The sequence below is a fragment of the Suncus etruscus genome, chromosome 4 (genome assembly GCF_024139225.1).
Source record: "Suncus etruscus isolate mSunEtr1 chromosome 4, mSunEtr1.pri.cur, whole genome shotgun sequence".
Lineage (NCBI taxonomy): Eukaryota > Metazoa > Chordata > Mammalia > Eulipotyphla > Soricidae > Suncus > Suncus etruscus.
Window position 1 is genome coordinate 118,840,263 of NC_064851.1, and position 20,213 is coordinate 118,860,475.

Here is a 20,213-nt window from a genome sequence, read left to right on the forward strand (position 1 = left end):
TCCTTCCTTCCTTCCTTCCTTCCTTCCTTCCTTCCTTCCTTCCTTCCTTCCTTCCTTCCTTCCTTCCTTCCTTCCTTCCTTCCTTCCTTCCTTCCTTCCTTCCTTCCTTCCTTCCTTCCTTCCTTCCTTCCTTCCTTCCTTCCTTCCTTCCGAGTCATACCCGGCAGTGCTCAAGAGTTACTCCTGGCTCTCTGCTCAGAAATCGCTCCTGGCAGGCTCAGGGGACTATATGGGATGCCAGGATTTGAACCACCCATCTTCTGCATGCAAGACAAACACTTTACACCTCCATGCTTTCTCTGCAGTCTGTTTCCTGACTTTCTTTTGATTCCTTTCTGTTCTCCGTTTCTATGTTTCTAAAAGAGATCTTCAGTGGTTGGCCTTCTATCTTCAACTAACCAGATACAGGCAAGGAGTCCTGCTCCACATTTTTTTTTAAAGCAAAATGGGGCTGGTGTAATAGTACATGGGGTAGGGCATTTGTTTTGCATGTGGCTGCCCCAGTTCAATATCCAACACACCATACGATCTCTTGAGCACTATGGAGTGAACCCTGAGCATTCAGCCATGAGTAAGCCCTGAATACCATTGGGGAGCCAAAAAAAAAAAAAAAAAAAAAGAAAAAAGGCAAAAATTAACAATTTTAATAAATAACTAATGGAGATTCCAGAAGTCTTTTTTTAAAGTATTATTTATGTGACTTCTGCAGACTTTGTCAAATTAATTCTCATATTTATTCTTAGGGTATGCATCACTTATTCATTTTGGGATCTCTAAGATCTAGCCCAGAAAATATAATATACAAAACAATCCCCCGGTGTTCCATATTATCCCCCAAGCTAGGAGCTATTTCTGAGTGTATAGCCAGGAGTAAATCCTGAGCATCACTGGGTGTGGCCAAAAATAATAATAATAAAGAAAACACTTCATAAAAAAATTGCTGTCTTAAATTGGGAACAGAACAGTTAGGCGTTCCCTATTAGAGTCTAGGAACCCAGTGATTTCTGACCCTGAATTAAAGCAAATATAAGAAGCAAATAAACGCCCAAACACTCCATCAAACATTAAAACATCACACATTAAAATTCTTATTTATCTACACTTAATTATTAAGCATGTACATAGCATTACATAAAGTTTTGAAACTATTTTGCCTTTTATTTCTTCAGAGTTCTACTAAAGCATTAGCATACTGCTCACTATCTTTTCCTCATCTGTTCCTTGATAGAAAGTAATTCTTGTTGAAATGACATTAGATGTTTGCGTCTTGCCTTGCTTCTTTTTCTCAAGTAATTTCTTTATTGAGCAATTATAGTTTATGATTGAAGTTTTTGTTTTACAGTGGCCTTGCTTCTAACTTGGAACTTTCCATCACTCAACCACACTGCTTACAAAAATAGTGCATGTTGGATTCTCCCTAATATATGTGGTGCCCTGGAATTATTCCTGTAGGACCAACTCTTAAACTTTTATGGAATCAGGTCACTTAAAAATTATTTTAAATTAAAAATGTGTAATAAATCACTTAAATAAAAATGTTAATCATCAGTTACTGTTTGAAATATTTTTATCTTTTGGGGGAAACACCTGGCAGTGCTCAGAGTTATAGAACCCAGACCTTAAGCAAAGCAGGCACCTTACCAGTTATCTAGTTCTCTGGGCCCCATCTGTACCTCTAGTTTATTAATCTCACATACCTGGATCACAGGGAGAAACCTTGAAGACACCCTGTTCCAGCTACCACTTACCGGAATAAATACTCTGGAATTCAAAACCTACTCTGCTCTGGTATGCAGATGGGTGCTGAACAGGGGAGAATGGCTCCCAGCTGGGAAGTTGGTCCCACCTTTTAGTCAAACCGCTCTTAAGTCCAAATAAGCGCCGGCAAGCCTGAGTCCTGCAAGCAGCCTCCTTACCTGAGGATTTGCAGCCATGACTGTGTAGTTGCCATCATCGTCCAAGGTTGAGGCTGTGGTATGCAGCGTGCAGGTCCCATCTAGATCCTTCTGAATGATGTAGTGGTCGTTCTTGGGTGAGATCTGCTTCCCATCCTTAAACCAATATATCTATGAAAGGAATCAAAGAGTAAATGTGTGTGTGTGTGTGTGTGTGTGTGTGTGTGTGTGTGTGTGTGTGTGTGTGTGTGTGTGTATGAGCAATGGGTCAAAAATTTCACATTAAGGTTAGGACTCACATCTGAAGAGGAAACTTTTTTTTGTTTATGGTTGAGGGCCACACTTGGTGATGCTCGGGGCTTACTCCTGTCCCTGTGCTCAGAGTTTAGTAATCTGGCACCAGAGGTAGTAACTTTGCCTCAAACTGGGTTCGGCATGATTGTGAGATTGGCTATGCCTGTATCAACCATCTTTGGAGTTAACAGGGAAGCAATCGCATTCTTCTTAAGCCACTGTACGTTTTTTGTTGTTGTTACCAATTTTGTTTCTTACAACCAAGAAACTGCTTTAACTGCTTCCTCATGAAAGAAGGCTACCGTAAGGTCTTTGGTTTTCAAAATTAATTTTCTCCTTAACAAGCAAATTAAGAACACAATTGACATTCTGCTTCATCTGTTAAGACCTCTGAAATTTAAATTTTGAAGATACATTTCTATTTCTAAGGTAGGAAAGGGGCTTGAAATACATTCACTGAATATATAAATTATTGGTATCTGACAGCTTCACCTTTCCACCATCTATTTTTAAACTTTGAATTTACAGAAGCAGTGTTAATCTCCAAGATCTAAAAATTCACCACCAACTAGACTAACAATGTTCAGAACTGTTAATTGGAGATGGGAGTGGTAAGTTCAAGAGGTGGAAGCAGGGTAGATGAGAAATTCTTCTTAATCATTTCATGTCTCAGAACAAGCATGTTAAGGACAACTTAAAAAAAAGATCCTAATTTATTAGGTGGGCAGATCAGGGTTTGAAAGCATAAAGGAATTTATTATTTATTATTTTGTTTGTTTGGGGGCCGCACCAGGAGGTGTTCAAGGAATACTCCTGCTCTATACTCAGAAATTACTCCTGGGAGTGCTTAAGAGGACCATATGCGATGATAGAGGACCTGAGTTTGCCACACGCAAGGCAAACACCCTACCCCCTGAACTATCACTCTGGCTCAAAATTTTTCTTTGTTAAACTTTTCTCTTGACCAGAAAGTTGGAATTCAATATGTCTTACCAACTGAAATCAAACCAGTGCAGGAACAACAGTGCATTAGAACCTTAGCCTCTCATTTTTTTTTTTTTTTTAGCCTCTCATTTTTATGGACATAGAGTCTCTCTTCTTTTCATTTCAACTCTTACACACCACTGTTACATCACAACTCTCTGGGTGCATCTTTTCTCTTTTTTGGGGGGTGGGTCACACCTGCCTCGCTCAGGGGTTACTCCTGGCTCTATGCTCAGAAATTGCTCCTGGCAGGCTCAGGGGACCATATGGGATGCTAGGATTCGAACCATCGACCACCTGCATGAAAGGCAAACGCCTTACCTCCATGCTATCTCTCTGGTCCCAAGCCTCTCATTTTTATGGACATAGAGTTTCTCTTCTTTTCATTTCAACTCTTACACACCACTGTTACAGTCACAACTCTCTGGGCGCATCTTTTCTCTTAAAGAAAGTATTTCTGTATTCTTATTTATAAGCTTGCCTTGTCTAGATGCTATTCTGTTCTTGCATTCAAGTTTTTATTTCCTTTAAAACTGGATCATTTGAAGTATGGTTACTTTATATTTTCCTGAAGATGCTTCATACTGGGAAGTACCTGCCTTTTCCTTGTTTCTTGTGCTGGTAACATTCTACCATGTTGTTTATTTCTTCATTTGGCTTGGATGATTTTGTGTGTGTGTGTGTGTGTGTGTGTGTGTGTGTGTGTGTGTGTGTGTGTGTGTGTGTGTGTGAGACCCTGTTTTTCCTTACTGACCTATAGATGTATAATATGCTCCAAATTAGTTACCCTGTCCCAGAGAACCATTTAATTTTTTTTCTGGGCTAAATTTCCTATTAATTTCTTTGTCCTGATTTCCATATTTGTAATAATGAAAATTTGAAATTTCAGTATTTGGTTTTGGGACCTAGGGTTTACTCCTGGCTGTCCAATCAGGGATCACTTCTGGTGATGCTTAGGGGATCATATGTGGTGCTGAGGACTAAACAGGGTCAGCCATGCGCAAGGCAAGCACCTAATCTACTCTACTATCTCTCGGCCTAGAAATTGCAATTTTTTTAAGCAGATGTTTCTTTTATCTCTTTTCTTTCAAGTTTTAGAAAAAAATGGCTGTCTGTTGCTTGGCTGGATTATGCCAGTCTCCCTTTAAAGATAGGCCAATTCTTTGGCCGGAGTCCCTAATTTCTGTAGAGAGAGGCCTTGTAGCAAGCTCTGCCACCTGATTACGCAAAGTCTTTCTGATTATCCTTTAAACTAGGGGTCCTCAAACTTTTTAAACAGAGGGCCAGTTTGAGGACCTCTGCACAAATTGGGTAAATCTCCCAAGCAGTGCTCAGGAGGTCCGGGGTCATTCCTAGCAATTTTTAGCGATGAGGCTGATGGTTCATGTCAGAGGAGATGGCACTGCTGCTTGGCCATCACCATGCGGGGGACCCTGGCAGTGCTCAGGGGATCTCAAGGGCAAGTCCATATGGTGGTACTTGGGGGACATATATTCCAAGGATGGAATTGAGATATGGTGCATTTAAAGTCCTAATCCCCACACTATCTCCTGACCCTGATTATCTTCTTTTTCCTTTCCACTTCTTGTAAATATGGAGAGCTCTGGTTTTTTGTTTGTTTGTTTTAGATTAAGGCACTGATTGTTTTTCTCTTTTTAGTAGCCATTACTATGCACTACCTGTCAAGGCCTGGCCCCTCACCAGTTCTCTGACCCTTCGTAGCAGGTTAATTAGCCTCACTGAGCTCACTGAGCTCGGGAGGATCAATAACATCACAGGAGTAATGATGTAAGTGTAGAAAAGTTCCTCCTCACTTATTTGTTAGTCTGTTCTCTTCTGTTCTCTGAACACACGATCCTCCTTCCTGAATCTGGCTCTGGACTTAGAGGACTTCAAATATTTAACATCTGGAGAAAGACAGTCTCTATTTCTTCTCCTATCACATGTGCTATATTTTGGCAGCTAAAACCCTTCCTTGGAGAATCCGCTATGACAAATTCATGCTTTCAGCTCACCTTTGGCTTCGGATTCCCAGTCACTCGACAACTGAAAGTTACAGGCATTCCCTCAAAGATCTTGTAGTGTTTCAGCTTCATCTCAAAGAATGGGGCGATGCCATTTTCCACGGGTGCATCTCCATACTGAACCTCATCCCCTGACTCATCCACAGGAGACCTTTCTAGTCTGTACTCGATCTCACTGATGAGTCTCTGTTCACAGCTGGAGACTTTGTATTCCTTCAACAAAAAAATCAGCATATTAGCAACCTGGATCCCCCATGCTACAGTCTCAAGAGTCCAATACCCCCTTTTTAATAAGACACTCAGAAGAGACCTCTCTCTCTCTCTCTCTCTCTCTCTCTCTCTCTCTCTCTCTCTCTCTCTCTCTCCTTCTCTCTCTCCTTCTCCCTTTCACCATATAGCCTAAAAACATAATCTGAGTGCAATTCCATTTCATAGAAAACAGAAAACATATGGAAGTTAGTATATATGTTATTTTCAAATTGTCTGCAACTCTTAACAGCCAAAAGAAAACCCAAAGTATGAAGATTAATTTCTTTTCTCTTTTCTCTGGGGGTGGGAGAAACTGGAGAGAAAAGAAAAAGAAAGCAAAGGCAATGTATCCCTAAATTGTTCACAAAACAAAGCATGATAGAACACAAATTTCTGTTTGTAGGGTAAAAGCTGATGCAGAGTAGTAGATCTTTCTAGAAGGCAACAGTACATGTGGCAAGCAGCTGCAATACTGCATAGCATTTATCAAATGAACAATGGAAAAAATGGCACCATGCTCTTTTCACTCTTCAGCCACATAACCTAGGCCACATAGCCTTTTGGAATTCTCCCTGGATTTAACAATCAAATTTTTAGCTCAGAAAAATACCAAAGCAAGAAACATTCTCCCTGGATTTAACAATCAAATTTTTAGCTCAGAAAAATACCAAAGCAAGAAACATAACCATACTCTGGTGATTAAGGTGGAGTCTTTAATTCTTTGGCTTACAAAGTATGATGAAGACAGGCAGAGCATTTTGAAATGTTTTCTATTTAATATTAAATAAAGGATTTAACTGAAGCTTCCTTTAAAGAAGTCATCAGCCTTAAAAAAAAAGAGTTGATTGGCTTGAGGGATGAAATGCCACCATACAAATACAACTGCCAAGAACATACAAGTTGCTTTGGCCAGTCAGTCACAAGCAAATGAGCTTAAGAAGGAGCATTTTTGTGTAACCAATGAAATCTGAGGAATTTAAAGTTTAGACATTAAATTTTATTAAATTCTAGTTTGTAATCAAATGACAGGAAAATATCAGCAGTGATTTTATTCATTTGATATAAGATGAAAATAGACATGGGTCAAAATATCTATGATTAATAGAAAGCACTACTGGTTGTTAAATATAAAGGAAACTAGAAAACAGAAGGAACAGATGGAGTGAAAGTCTAGAAAGAACAGAAAGGAGAAAAGCTTAACCTTTTGACAATCCTGAGGATTCCCTACTGAAGCCTGAGGAGACCCAATTTCCTGTAATGATAGAGAAAAAGAAGTGAAGACTCAGAATAAATAATAAGCATCTAGAAAGATTTTCACTGCTCTTAAGGTGACATTCTTATGACAGCATATTTAACACAAAAACATTCTCATTGTTGAAGGTAAATTCATTTCTCAGTGAACATGAGTTTACTCAATTCTTTAAACTTGTTTGAAAAACTTTCTTTCACCCTCAAGTTATATATAGAAGCTTCTAAATAGAAGCATCAGTGATTATAAAAGAGCCTAACATCAAATCCATGAAATAACTTCATTCTGTGTGTGGTGGTAGAACAAAAACAAAATTTTGATCTTTCTGTTGCTCAGGTATTTATAACTATATATATATATTTTTTTTCATTTTTCAGGCCACACCTGTTTGATGCTCAGGGGTTACTCCTGGCTAAGCACTCAGAAATTGCCCCTGGCTTGAGGGCACCATATGGGACGCCTGGGGATCGAATGGCAGTCCTTTCCTTGGCTAGCGCTTGCAAGGCAGACACCTTACCTCTAGCGCCACCTCGCCGGCCCCATAACTATATATTTTGAAAGACAATAAATGTATCAGTCTTTTGTGTGCACAGATACTTTCCTTTGACAAGAGATTGGGGTGACAATGGATTTCAAACAAGGTTAAAGAAAATGTGTTTTTCCACACAAAACTATTTTACATTAAAGTACAGGGCAGAGAAAACAGAAAGATACTGGAAAGCAGAATAAACAGAATGTTAGGAAGACAACATGAACAGGTGTCCCTGTCTGAAATAATTCTTTCACAGTGTCAGACATTTTGTACCTATTCCATAAACATAAACTGTGAAGGCAAGGGATGATATTCAAATACTATTTTTCTTGGGCCTGTCCTCTGCTATCCATAGAACTAATCCCAAGGAGAGTATGTTTATAGAGAGCAGGGAGAAAAGTGATTTCTCCCAGAAGGCCGGAGAATCATGGTACCTGATTGGCTGTTTCCTCTTCTGACTCCGGAACAGCCAAGACGTTTGCACTGTCAGCTCCTAGTAATCGACGGGCCATTCTCTCTTCGTATGTTAACCTCTAATCATGGAAAAAAAAAAAGACAAAAAGCACACCATTAGAAAACTCACAGACACAGCTACCTCCTGAAAAAGATCAGTAATAAAATGAGCTGAACTGTTTCCTGTAAGCAGCCATACTCTCTCCACTGTGGTTGAAGGAGTCTTTTTTTTCTGAGCTGCTCTTGTCCAGCCTCTTGATTTCCCTAATGGTCTTAATGGTCTAATTCAGTGTTGGAAGATAATGATGGGATGGGGAGTGGGTTTCTAATCATTAGAGCCACTAACTGAAAGCATAAATTGAAGGTGGGAATAATAGCAACAAAGTAGAAACCAAGCAGGAAAAATATTTCACATATCTATCCTGAAGAGTAACAAGGAAAAGATAGTCAAACAACAAAATAATTAAAGTTCTTATTCTTTTCATAGCTTCTATAGACTTCAGAAAAGTCTAGAACCATGGATTTCACATGCTGATTCATGATGAATGTTTCACAGGCATTAAAAGATTGGTGATCCCTTGCTTAGTCAGCTCTAAAAAGGGAAGATGCAGATTAAGTGGCAGTGAGATCATCTCTTTGCATTGGACTCTTACCTGTAAGAGCACTTTTGTAGGCTGCTTTGTAACTTAGGGGGATGCAGGCAAATGCAATAATGCACAAAGCACATCACTTAGCAAAAAATTATAAAAGATAGTTGCCAAGGTGAACACCCCCAATTCATGATTCTACTCAGAGATTGACTCTGTTTGCAAAGCACATGGTAATTTTTTTGCATATAGAAATAAGTGTTTAGGATTCAGTCCAGAATATTTGAGGGGGGAGTTTTGGGTAACAATTGAGCTGTTGCCCAATTGAATTAGGCAACAATCCAGTTCCGGGATTAGTTCTTGCTTACTCTTGGCTCTGTGCTGAGGGGTCATTCCTGGTGAGTTCTGGGGACTTATGCGGCACTTATGAGTAAACTAAGTTCAGCCATATGTAAGGCAAGCTCATTATCCTCTTAAAAGAAAGTATTATTTTTTTGGTCCCTCAGCCCAAATTATTTTTTCTATGTCATTCTTGTACAAAAAAGCACCAATGTTTTTGCTTTTCTGCGGTAATTCCTGCTAGCGACTAATGATTCTTAAGTATATTAGAATTAAATCGGGAAAAAAACCTTTAGTGAGCACTTGTCCCCACTGGATTTTTCAAATAACATTTGTTCTACATAGAGGAAAATTACAATGGCAGGATATAAAATAAGTACACAAGTTATTTCAGATAAATTTCCAGACTTCTGAATAGTAATGCAAACTCCATTGGAAACTCTCTAATGAACAAAATGTGTTGGGTAAAGGTATCATTTTCTGCCATTGCTGCGCTCAAGTTCAGTGCTACTAGGAAATAAATAGGTAACAATGACAAATGATTCCTTAGTTCAAATTATTTCATTCAGTAAAGAAGGAGCAGAGGGCTAGCAGGTTTCTGTGATTGAAATGTCTCAGTTTACTATTGCTATTTAAACTCATTTTCTCATGTCTGTTAAAAAAATGAATGAATTGAGCATGCAAAGAGAGTTTTAAATATCTTTTCTCAAATATTTCCTAATGCTTTCATGGAGTACATTAACATCAAAAGGGAGACTGAAGTAATTTCCTCCCTGTTTTTTATGAGAAAAATACCCAATTTAACCTCAAGTCCTTGATGTCATCATACAGAATGCACCTGCAACCATTATAAGTCAAATTCGTTTCACAGTTATATTTCTAGATCTTACTGTTATGTATATATAAGCTCTGGCCCAGAAGTCAAAAATGTACAATAGAATTATGTCTAACATTAGGAAAAAGTTGAGGGTTCCATTTTCCAAAAGAGGAAAACTTACTTTTCTTGACCTTTACTTAAAATACGAAAATCTATTTAACTCATCTTGATTTCTACTCATTGCTTAGTGGATAACATGTAAATAATATGTATTTGTACCTAAAAGATACCAATAAATATTAATAGTTTGGAAAAAAAAGCTTATTGAAGTCTTACTTTTATTTTTTTTGAAGTCTTACTTCTATAAGGAAATTTAAACAAACCCAACCATCCCCCTTCAAAAAAACCTGGAGCAATTCCTTTACCTGGCTTAAAAAAGTTCCCATAAGTATTTGTTTGAATCTGTCAAAGGCTCTCGTAGACAGAGCCAGGGAAAACTTCCAGACTATGTACATTTACACGTGCAATCATTTATTTCAGGGAGAAACTATTTTCCTTTTGTGAAAATCTTCTATTCTCAGTGAAGGGAATAATTAACACAGGATCTCATTAGAATTTTAATCTTCCTGAAGTCAGAGTAGGATGCCCTAATAATTAAAATCAGCATCCACACACCACTGATCTCTTCTCCATCTTCCCAACCAAACAAGCAGTGCTCTCACATATGAGGACATTATTCACAAGGAGAGTTTTCTCTCTGAAAATGGCATCTTGGTGTGATTTTATAGTTAGAGATTTATACCCTTTTAAAAAGGGTCCTTTACTCTTTTTGCTTAAAACCCAGGCAAGCTTTCCTAGTGATAATTCATATGAAGACACCCCCCCCTTTTTCAAATCAGGAAATTTTATTTGCAATGCTGCTTTCCCCATTCTCTTGAAAACACTAATGTAATTATAAAGGGTCAGTAAAACAAACAAATAAGAGTAAGAATAAAAAAAAAACTAATGAGGAAACATATAAGTTCAGTAGAGAAAATATTATATTTGTGTGTATGCACATATATTACATATCTACTCATCTTCTCCATAATTCTGTCTTTAAAAGGAGGGGCTGCCTGGAAAGATAGTATAATTGGTAAAGTGCTTATTTTGAATGCAGCCAACCCCAAGTCAATCCCTGGTATAATTTTTGATACCTGATGTCCTTCTAGGAGCAATCCTTGTTCACAGGGCCAGAAGTAAGCCCTATGAACAGCCAGGTATGGCCCAAGAAACGAAACAAACAAAAACAAATTTTGTGGATTGGAAAGATTGTTCAATGGGTAAGATGCTTGCCTTGCATACAGCAGGGGTTAACTCCTGCTAACCATATATAGTTCCCTTAGAACTACTTCAGGAATGATCACTAAATACCACAAGGTATGGCCCCAAACCCCCAAACTAAAACAAATCCCCAAACCCTCAAATGAAAACCCTCTCTCTATTTTTTTTCTTGATATTGCTTGTCTTAGCTTGATAAACCAGATCAAGTGTTAGTCTTTTTGATGATCCACTTAGTATCCAGTGAGAGTCTAGAAGACATAAGGAACTTTGGCAGTGGTTGCCTTTTCAGGTAGATGTAGGATAGTGTATCCTAGAGTCAGATCTTTTTTTGATACCTAAATTTCTAGTCATGCTGTGGGTGGGTACCTGCCCTTCTAGAGCTCACCTTCTCCCTCCCTCTGAACCCCATCCTTAGGACAGGAGCCTTGCACTCCTTTTACTTGGGAACTCTGACATCCCTCATCTGTGCTTCCCACTTCCTCTATTTCCGGCTGCTCACAAGAACAGTTTTGATGCTTCAGAGGAAGCAGTGAGCAATTTGCCAGATTCAAGTCTGACAAGGAGGAATGTTAAAGTTCAGGGTATCATAAAGTTGACTTTGTGAACCCATCTCAAGAACTCAAGTCTCAGTGGAAAGAGGGTGCTGCTTTGTGGTGGGAATCTCTGATTTCAGCAGTACCGGAGTGCCATTGTTCAGCAGGTCCTCCTTGAAGCGAAGTTTCCGTTCCAGGTCCTGAATAACAGCATCCTTGGAGCCTTGAATCTCCTCATCAGAAGCTATTCTGGCAGTTCGGTTGACCTTCTTTGGAAATCCCCTGCAAGATAAGAGCAAAAGGTTGGACAGTCAGTTTTCAGGGGGGTAAATCCAAATCAAACATTCAAGTCTAAGGGGAACCTCACTCTTTTCTATTAAAACATTTGGGGTGGGGGGGCACACTAGCTGTGTTCCAAGAATTGCTCTATGGAAAGTCCACAGAGATGCTATGTGGTGCTGGTGATTGAATCCAGGTTGGCCATGTGCAGGGCAAGTGCCTTAACCCCATGTATTATTTCTCCACCTCCTGCCTCCCTCTCCTTCTTTTAAACCTATTTCAGCTTAGTTGCAGGAACTCCTATGATTCATGTATCCAAGACTCCGAAACTTCTTTGAATAGCCTAAAGACTCCTGTGATAGGTGACATCTCAGAACCATTTTCCCAAAAGCAACTTTAATCACATGATTTAGGGATGCTTGATGAATATGGACTCATTTTTGTTAGTGCCTTAAGCACCTTGATTCCTGCTTCTCTTTTCCTTCACTGAGCTCTGGGAAAAAGATAAATGAGAAAATTGTATACCTCTATCACTAAATGTAAAGTTCAAAAATAATGTCCAGTTTCAAGGAAAGCTAAAGAGGAATATACCCAATACATATTGATTAATAAACAGGCAGGCACTAACCAGCTCACTGCCCAGACCTTGGTTCTGAAGAAAGTACCCTGGGCCAGCAGTGAAAATAACACTGAGACCCTGATTGAAATGCAGTTTTCTTCTCACTCTGTATCTATTGCAACCAGAAGACCTATCCATGAATCTATGTTTTAACAACTCTCCTGATGATTCTGATACACACAAAAATTTGAAAACTTAGGAGTACACACACACACACACACACACACACACACACACACACACACACACACACACACACACAGTGAAGATATGTGAGAAGGAAAGTATGGGAAATCTGGAAATTATAGGCAATCTTTGTCCTTTAGAGGGAGCAGTGGATACTACTGGAGACAGTCACATAAGAGAACATTAGAGATATGAGGAACTCAGTTTTTCATATATTCTTCAGAAGATGCATATGTACTGAACATACTTCCTTTGTACAGCATATATGTTAAAAGACATTTATAAATTGAAAAGGGTTTCTTGCTCCTGGGTCAGGCACCATGTGGTATGCCCAACATCACTTCGTTCCCCCAGATCATTTGTGGTTTGGTATTTCACGCAGAAGTGTTGGGGACTACGGAGTTTCTAAGTATGTTCTAGAAAGTGGGAACATCTGAAGCTCCTCTATACTCAGACCCCATGGATGAAGCCAGGATTTCTGAGACACAGGCTCCTGGTCTTCCCCATCACCTTCCTTTCATCATCCCCCCACCCCTCTTTCCTTGCTGAAGTTTCTCTGCATTTGTTGGAGATAAACTCATCAATGTATTTGCAGTTAAGAAGGTGAGTCCTTTTCCAAATTCATTCCTAAAAGCAAAAATAACACAACAGCAACAGGCACATCCACTGCTCACAAAGGAACCCACAAAACCAGTGAAGAGGGAAGTTTTTTCTTGGTCCTGGAAGCTGGTAATGTTTGGGAGCCCTCATTTTCTATCTTGGATGGCCCAACCCCTGACCCCACTCTATTATGTCTAAAGCTCTCGTAGCTGAGTCTTCTGGTGCTGAAATTGGAATTATCCTAAATGTTAGCATTTCTAGGTCCTTCCTTTCCAGTTATTTGCTCCTGAAGTTCAAATAGGATGATAAGCTTAGGACCAAGAGTTCAACCCTTGGGGTCTACTTGGAGACCTGAAGCTCTGCTTTTTTCGACCAATGGCATAGCCACAGAGTAGGTGATGTCTGAGGCATGGCAGCCTTAGAAGTGAATCACAGATGAGACTACTGGAAGGAAAATGGCCAGAAAGAAAGACAGTGAGAACTTGGCAGCAGCATTTTCAGGAATATGTAAATAAATCAGGATCTTTCCACGGCCCTTTCAATGCGCCAACTCTTTACGATGTTGCTGCGAATCAGTGACGGTGTGAGAGCTAGTTTGGTGCACAGTGTTGATGCCAGCAGGAAGCTGTGTAGATGTGGGCCTCAGGGCTCCTCGGTGTCTGTTAGTTTGTTTGCAGATGATCTAATTCCGGCCTTTCTTTACCCTACAAATCTCTGAGGATGAATAAAAGGGCATCCACTAGAATGCCATAAAGCCTTTAAATGTAAGTGCGCGTTTTCATTGGATTCGTCTGTGCTCCTTGGAGTTAAGAGATTTTACAAACAACCACACGGATCTTTAACGACCCAGCCCTTCTGCACTAAATAGGATGAGACATAGGGCAAGCTAAGAGGCAGAGCAGGGTGCAAGCAGTGGAGTAATTAAAGTAAACCCGAAAATCTTAAGGTTATTTTTTTAGTTTATGGTTTGGGGCCTCTCCTGGCGATGCTCAGGAGTTACTTCTGGAGGGGCTAAGAAGGTCATCTAGGCATCAACCCTGGTTGGCCAGGAGTACATACAGCAAGTACCCTATGGGCTCTACTATCTTTCTGGGCCTCCCAATCCTCAGTTTAAAGTGAGACCACAGGACTTCTTAGGAGTGTCGTGGCAGAGGCAACCATCAGATAGATGGCTTGGGTGATGTGCGCTGCACCAGCCAACTATGAGCATTATTCAGAGCCCCTCAGAGATGTGCTCTGGCTCGGTCTAATATGCCGGAAGGCCACTCCGGAGCAGTATGCTTAAAATTGTAAAGCGTGAAAGGTTGCTATTAGTCATATATGCCTCATAGGATCCGGGGTGCTGCATGAGCTGATATACATTAAGGGCTTTGATGGCGAGTGGGCCTGGAGAGGCCAATTCCAACTCGATTCCCAGTGAGTTGCAATGTCCTTTAAGAACAAGTGTGTGTGTGTGTGTGTGTGTGTGTGTGTGTGTGTGTGTGTGTGTGTGTGTGTGTGTGTGTTGCATGAGTGATATATATTAAGGGCTTTGATGGGCGAGTGGGCCTGGAGAGGCCAATTCCAACTCGATTCCCAATGAGTTGCAATATCCTTTAAGTACAGGTATCCTGGGGCCTAGGGATATAGTGCAGTGACCTCAGTATGGCCCAAATAAGCATAGGACCAAGAAAGAGGTGAACCTTTGGAAGGGTGACGATGGGAACTGGGGTGAGAATCATTTGTGCCTTTCAGGGAGCTGAAAGGAGAGGGCGTCTTTGGGGGTTCAGGGGTGCTGTGGTCACTCACGCAGGGGTGACGCCCTTGGGCAGGCCCAGGGCGTTGACAGCCACTGGTGGGGACTGGGAAGGCAGCAGCGAGCTGAGAAAGGCCGCGGGGGTCTGGCCGGGCCCGAAGCGGGCGCCGGGCGAGGCGCAGTGGGCACCGGGCAGCGGCGGTGGCGGCGGCGGCAGCGGGAAGACGTCGAGCACCGGGAAGGCCGCGGTGGGGCTGAAGGCCGGGGGCGGCGGCGGCGGGGGCGACGGCGAGGACGGGCCCCAGGGGCTGTCGGGCTCGGCTCCGAAGGGCGGCAGGGGCGCCCGGCCGAAGGGCTTGGGCGTGGGCGACAGCGGCGAGGGCAGGCTGGACGAGCTGGGGCTGGAGGCGGGCGTGCCGTGCGCCGACCCCGAGCCCAGGTTCTGCGCCGCGATGAACTGCTTGGGGCGCGCGTAGTTGAAGGAGCCGGACGACTGCATGGAGGCGGCCGCCGAGCGGGAGGCCAGCGCGCTCATGGGCTCCGGGGAGGTGGCCCCGGTGCAGGCCGCGAGTTCGGGGAACGCGGGCGGCGGCGGGAAGGGCGGCGAGGGCGGCGCCCGCAAGGCCTCCTGCTCCAGGCGTATCTGGTTCTGGAGCTGCTGCAGCTGCAGAGGGTCCCTGCGGAGAGGAAAGAGACACCGCGGTGAGATGACGCAGAGCGGGGAGCCCCTCGATGAACCCCTCGATCGAGGCGCATGCAGTTTGCTGAATCTGGGGGCCCGACTGGGCAAGCCCATGGCTATATATAGAATAAGGGAGAACCGGGTTTACTGGACCTGGGAGCTCATCTGGACAGCCCGGACCCCAGGGTGCTGACACCAGACCCCACTGCAAACCCCAGACCTCGGGGCTGACCCCGCATCCTAGGGTACTGACCCCGCACCTCAGGGTGCTGACTCCAGACCCTATAGTGCTGACCCAGGACCTGGGTGCTGACCTCAGACCCCAGATGCTGACCTGGACTCTGAGGTGCTGACCCTAGATGCCAGGTACTGACCACGGATCCCAGTCCTAAACCCAGGCTCCAGGGCTGACCCTGGATCCCACGGTGCTGACTCTGGATCCAGGAGCTGACATCATCAGACTTCAACTGCTGACCCTGAAACCCAAGGTGCTGATCCCAGATGCCAGGTGCTGACCACGGATTTCATTGCTAACTCCAGACTCCAGGAATGACCCCAGATCCCAGGGTTTTTTTTTTTTTTTTTGTTTTGTTTTGTTTTCTGTTTTTTGGGTCACACCCGGCAGTGCTCAGGGGTTCCTCCTGGCTCTACGCTCAGAAATCCCTCCTCGCAGGCTCTAGGGACCATATGGGATGCCAGGATTCGAATCACCATCCTTCTGCATGCAAAACAAACGCTCTACCTCCATGCTGTCTCTCTGGCCCCAGATCCCAGGGTTCTAACCCTTGACACAAGAGCTGAGATCAGACCCAGATGCTGACCCTGAATCCCAAGGTGCTGACCCCGGATCCCATGTGCTGACCTCAGATCCCAAAAGTTGAGATCAGACCTCGGATGCTGATCCTGGATCCCGAGGTTCTGACCCCAGATCTCAGGTGCTGACCCAGAAACCTGACCTCCCACATCTACAGCCTGAAGCCTTAATGGGGAGCTCAGGGTAAGACTTCCCCGACTCTGCACCAAGTCCATAGAGTAAGGCCTCACACCTTCTCAGCGTCTAATTTAAGTTTTGCCAAATAGGACCCAAAGCTATTTAGCCATGATGGGATTTTTGTCCGACTTCCAGGAGCCATATTTCATTTTAACAGAACCAGAAAAAATTAAGAGAAAAACTTTTGACAGGATTTTCTTGGCTAGTTTCATTCGTAGCCATTTTTTGGGGGTGTAAATAAGAGTTCTATCAGAATGAGTAAGTTAAAAAGAAAAACATACTTGATTCGAGTTATTGTTGGCAGATTTAGGTTAGCCCAATTTGCCTACTTCAGGGCTGTCAACTCTGTGCTCAAGAAATAACATAGCCTGATTTGGGGAATGGGTGTGGGGGGAGGGAGAGCCAGCCACTTTATTCTCAAAGTTTGTTCCCTAAGAAACACACAAATTTACTGCAGGCAAAATTTTAGTAGCAAACCCTAATTTAAGAATTATTCATATAAACCTCAGTGCATACTGATACTTAGCGTCTCATCAAAGCATGCACATCTTGGACAGGCACTCAAGGAGCCAAATCAAATCACTACCATTTTATAATGCAGTATTAATTCCCAGAGTATTTTTTCTATTGCAAGAAGATATTTTGAATTTTTATTTATCAAACAGAAATTAGTGAGTAACTAGCAGAGAGCTAAAATCCTACTGTTCACTCAAAATGTTTTTGGTTTGGCTGAACTTAATACATTTCTTTTTTCTAACTCACATCAAGATAGCAACCGATTACGGTCAAAAAACAAAAAACTTCCAACGGCAGGTGGCGCCATAAGCAGCGGCTAAAACAAACAACTTTGGGACTTTCAAAGCAATGCTCCTTAATTTCAAACTTCTGATGAACCACAGCAAGGAATTTCCCCAAATTTCTTTAGCCATAGATTTCAAATCGTCAAAAGTAAGTTTTCAGAAAAGGTCCAAAGCAATGAAAATCGAAATTTCTAAATGAAAGTGTAAGAACTGTCAAGAAAGACTTAGATCTGTGGTCAAGTATTCTGAGAGGTGAAAATGTTGGTAGAAACAATCTAAAATCCTTTCCCTCCTCTCAGCTCTCCCATAATAGGTGATTATGATTACATTCATAAAAATAAAAACAGAGGAGGGGACACCGGAGTGATAGTTCAGCAGATAGGGCACTTGTTTTTTATACAATCAATCTGGGACTTGAAACATCATCCGTCCATCCTGGATCAGTTGTGTGCAACTGATGCCCTACCACTGTGCTATCTCAAGCCCAAGTTATATTTTCTTAAAAATGTAGATAGATCAGATCCTAAAGGCCTCGGAGGCTATGGCCATGGAAAGGCAGAGGGAGAATGAAACCTCTTTCTTTGAGAGGGAATGGTGACTCCACTTGCTGTCTATTCACATCAGTGGAGCTAGACTCAGACACAGCCCAAAGCTGGCTCTGCCAGGAACTGACAGTTAAAACAATTTTCTAGAGAAATCCTGGGAATTGACGGAGGGGGTCAGAATAGGGAATTTCTCAGGCATTTTTATTTGAAGAAGTGAAAGAGGATGTTTGGGTGTTCAAGGTGTTACTTATAACTAGGGATAACTAGAATTTATAACCTAGCCTTTTTGTTTTTTGTTTTTGAGTCACACCCGGCAGTGCTCAGGGGTTATTCCTGGCTCCAGGCTCAGAAATTACTCCTGGCAGGCATGGGGGACCATATGGGACGCCGGGATTCGAACCAATGACCTCCTGCATAAAAGGCAAACGCCTTACCTCCATGCTATCTCTCCAGCCCCAAACCCAGCCTTTTTTTTTGGGGGGGGGGTCACACCCAGCAGCGCTCAGGGGTTACTCCTGGTTCTATGCTCAGAAATTGCCCTGGCAGGCATGGGGGACTATATGGGACGCCAGGATTCAAACCACTGTCCTTCTGCAAAGGCAAAAATACCTTACCTTCATGCTATCTCTCCGGTCCCATAACTTAGCCTTTCTACCTCCATGTTATGTCCATGGATTTAGGGGCCCACAGAGATAGCACAGAATTTAGGTTCAAATTCCACAATCCCATATGGTCCCCCTTGCCTACCAGGAGTGATTTCTCTGTGCAGAGCCAGGAGTAACCCCTAAGCATTGCTGGGTGTAGCCTTCAAACCAAAAACAAACTATATATATAAAATTTAAGACTCTGATATTGTATTCAGTAAAACATTTCCAAGGTGAGATGATTCTGGTTGATCAGGAAGGGAGAATGCAAACATATTCTCCCAGTGGCTTTCTTTCTACAGTTATAGAAAATTCAGAATCCTTCCCCACTAGTTTGGGTGCATCTTTTTTTTTTTTTTTGGTTTTTGGGCCACACCCAGCGGTGCTCAGGGGGTACTCCTGGCTGTCTGCTCAGAAATAGCTCCTGGCAGGCACGGGGGACCATATGGGACACCGGGATTTGAACCAACCACCTTTGGTCCTTGATCAGCTGCTTGCAAGATAGCCGCTGTGCTATCTCTCCGGGCCTGGTTTGGGTGCATCTTTAACAAGAACAGTCTTGCCAGCTATTGAGAGGGACAGAGGTTTTTGACTTGATCAGAATGAAGAGACCTTCAGAATGCACTGGATTTTGTAGTGCTGCCATATTTCCTGCCCTGTGAGTACAATTACCTTGGCAAAGTTGCCAGCCAAGTGGCAGTGTGACACAGGAGAAAGACAAGGGTTGCAAACGACCCCCGCTGGTTTAAACAACAATTCAGCCAGTGCCTAACTAGAAACCCACTGTGAGTGTTTAATGAGCACCTGCCTTGTTTATAGTGTAAGCTGGAGAATTGTCCAATGGCAGAAGAGAACTGCAACCCAATCCGACTGCTTTATAGAAAGAACCCGGAGCAGTAGTACAGCAGGTAGGGTGTTTGCCTTGCACACAGCCAACCCAGGTTTGATTGCTGGTATCCTACATAGTAACAAACTTAACCAGGACCAATGCCAGAACGCAAAGTCAGGAGTAAGTCCTGAGCATTGCTGGGTGTGGCCCTAAACCAAACCAAAACAGACACCCCCCCCACCCCCAAATCAGAGCAGAAGCCGGAGCAATAGAACAGTGGGTAGGGCATTTGCTTTGCACATAGCTAAACCGGGTTCAATTCCTAGCACCCCACAAGGTCGCCTTTGAATCCGTCCAAGAGTGATTACAAAGCACAGAGCCAAGAATAAGCCCTGAACACTGCAGGATGCAAAATTAAAACTAAAATGAAAATTGCAAAACGGGATATTCTGTTTGGTCAATTCCCTCTGTTAGCAGCTGGAGGGTGCAGATGGCAGTGAGGATATGGAGCTGGAGGGGGGTGCGCAGCAAGACAGCAAAGGCTGTAGATAAAGTTGCTTCTCACCCTTTACTCACAAAGAGAGCCAGACAATGTACCTGGCCCCAAACCTTTGGAGGCAGAAGTTATTATCTATCGCCCTTGTAAAATTCCCCAGAGGTTAGTGAGGTTGAGGACTCTGCCAAAGGGCAGAACCTGGATGTGAAAGCTGCTTGGCTCAAAAGCCTCGTGCTAAGTCCTCAATAAACAAAAAGACTTTATTAAGATGGTAGTTCTTATTACTACATATCATTTTTTTCTCTGGGGAACTGTGGCCCAGGCTCAAAATAAATGATGTGAAAGTAGACTTCTGGAAAACAACTTTTATGTAAATTGGAAATTTTCAGTATGTCTCTCTGGAGCAATGTCTGGATTGCAAGTAATTTATCCTCTGCTCACACTAATAAAGTTGGAGTATTTATAATTGTCTGGAGAAACTCTTGGGATTAAGAAGCTGGAAAACACTTGTGTTTTCAAAATAAACAT

At 42.5% G+C, this 20,213-nt stretch overlaps 1 protein-coding gene across 2 annotated transcripts in view; it reads right to left on the minus strand.

The window, feature by feature from the left end:
• The window catches only part of PALLD (palladin, cytoskeletal associated protein), a 463,024-nt gene that overhangs the window by 21,602 nt on the left and 421,209 nt on the right, over window positions 1-20,213 (minus strand). Inside the window, exons 1-6 of one of the 2 annotated variants that reach the window (XM_049771291.1) lie at window positions 14,752-15,248; window positions 11,426-11,561; window positions 7,662-7,760; window positions 6,648-6,698; window positions 5,189-5,410; window positions 1,917-2,066 (exon numbers count right to left, since the gene is read on the minus strand). In XM_049771291.1, coding sequence (XP_049627248.1) covers window positions 1,917-2,066; window positions 5,189-5,410; window positions 6,648-6,698; window positions 7,662-7,760; window positions 11,426-11,561; window positions 14,752-15,233 — 1,140 coding nt within the window. In that variant the 5' untranslated portion in view covers window positions 15,234-15,248. Of the gene's footprint in view, window positions 1-1,916; window positions 2,067-5,188; window positions 5,411-6,647; window positions 6,699-7,661; window positions 7,761-11,425; window positions 11,562-14,751; window positions 15,376-20,213 lie in introns of those variants that run through there. The other variant, XM_049771290.1, reaches the window with a different exon arrangement.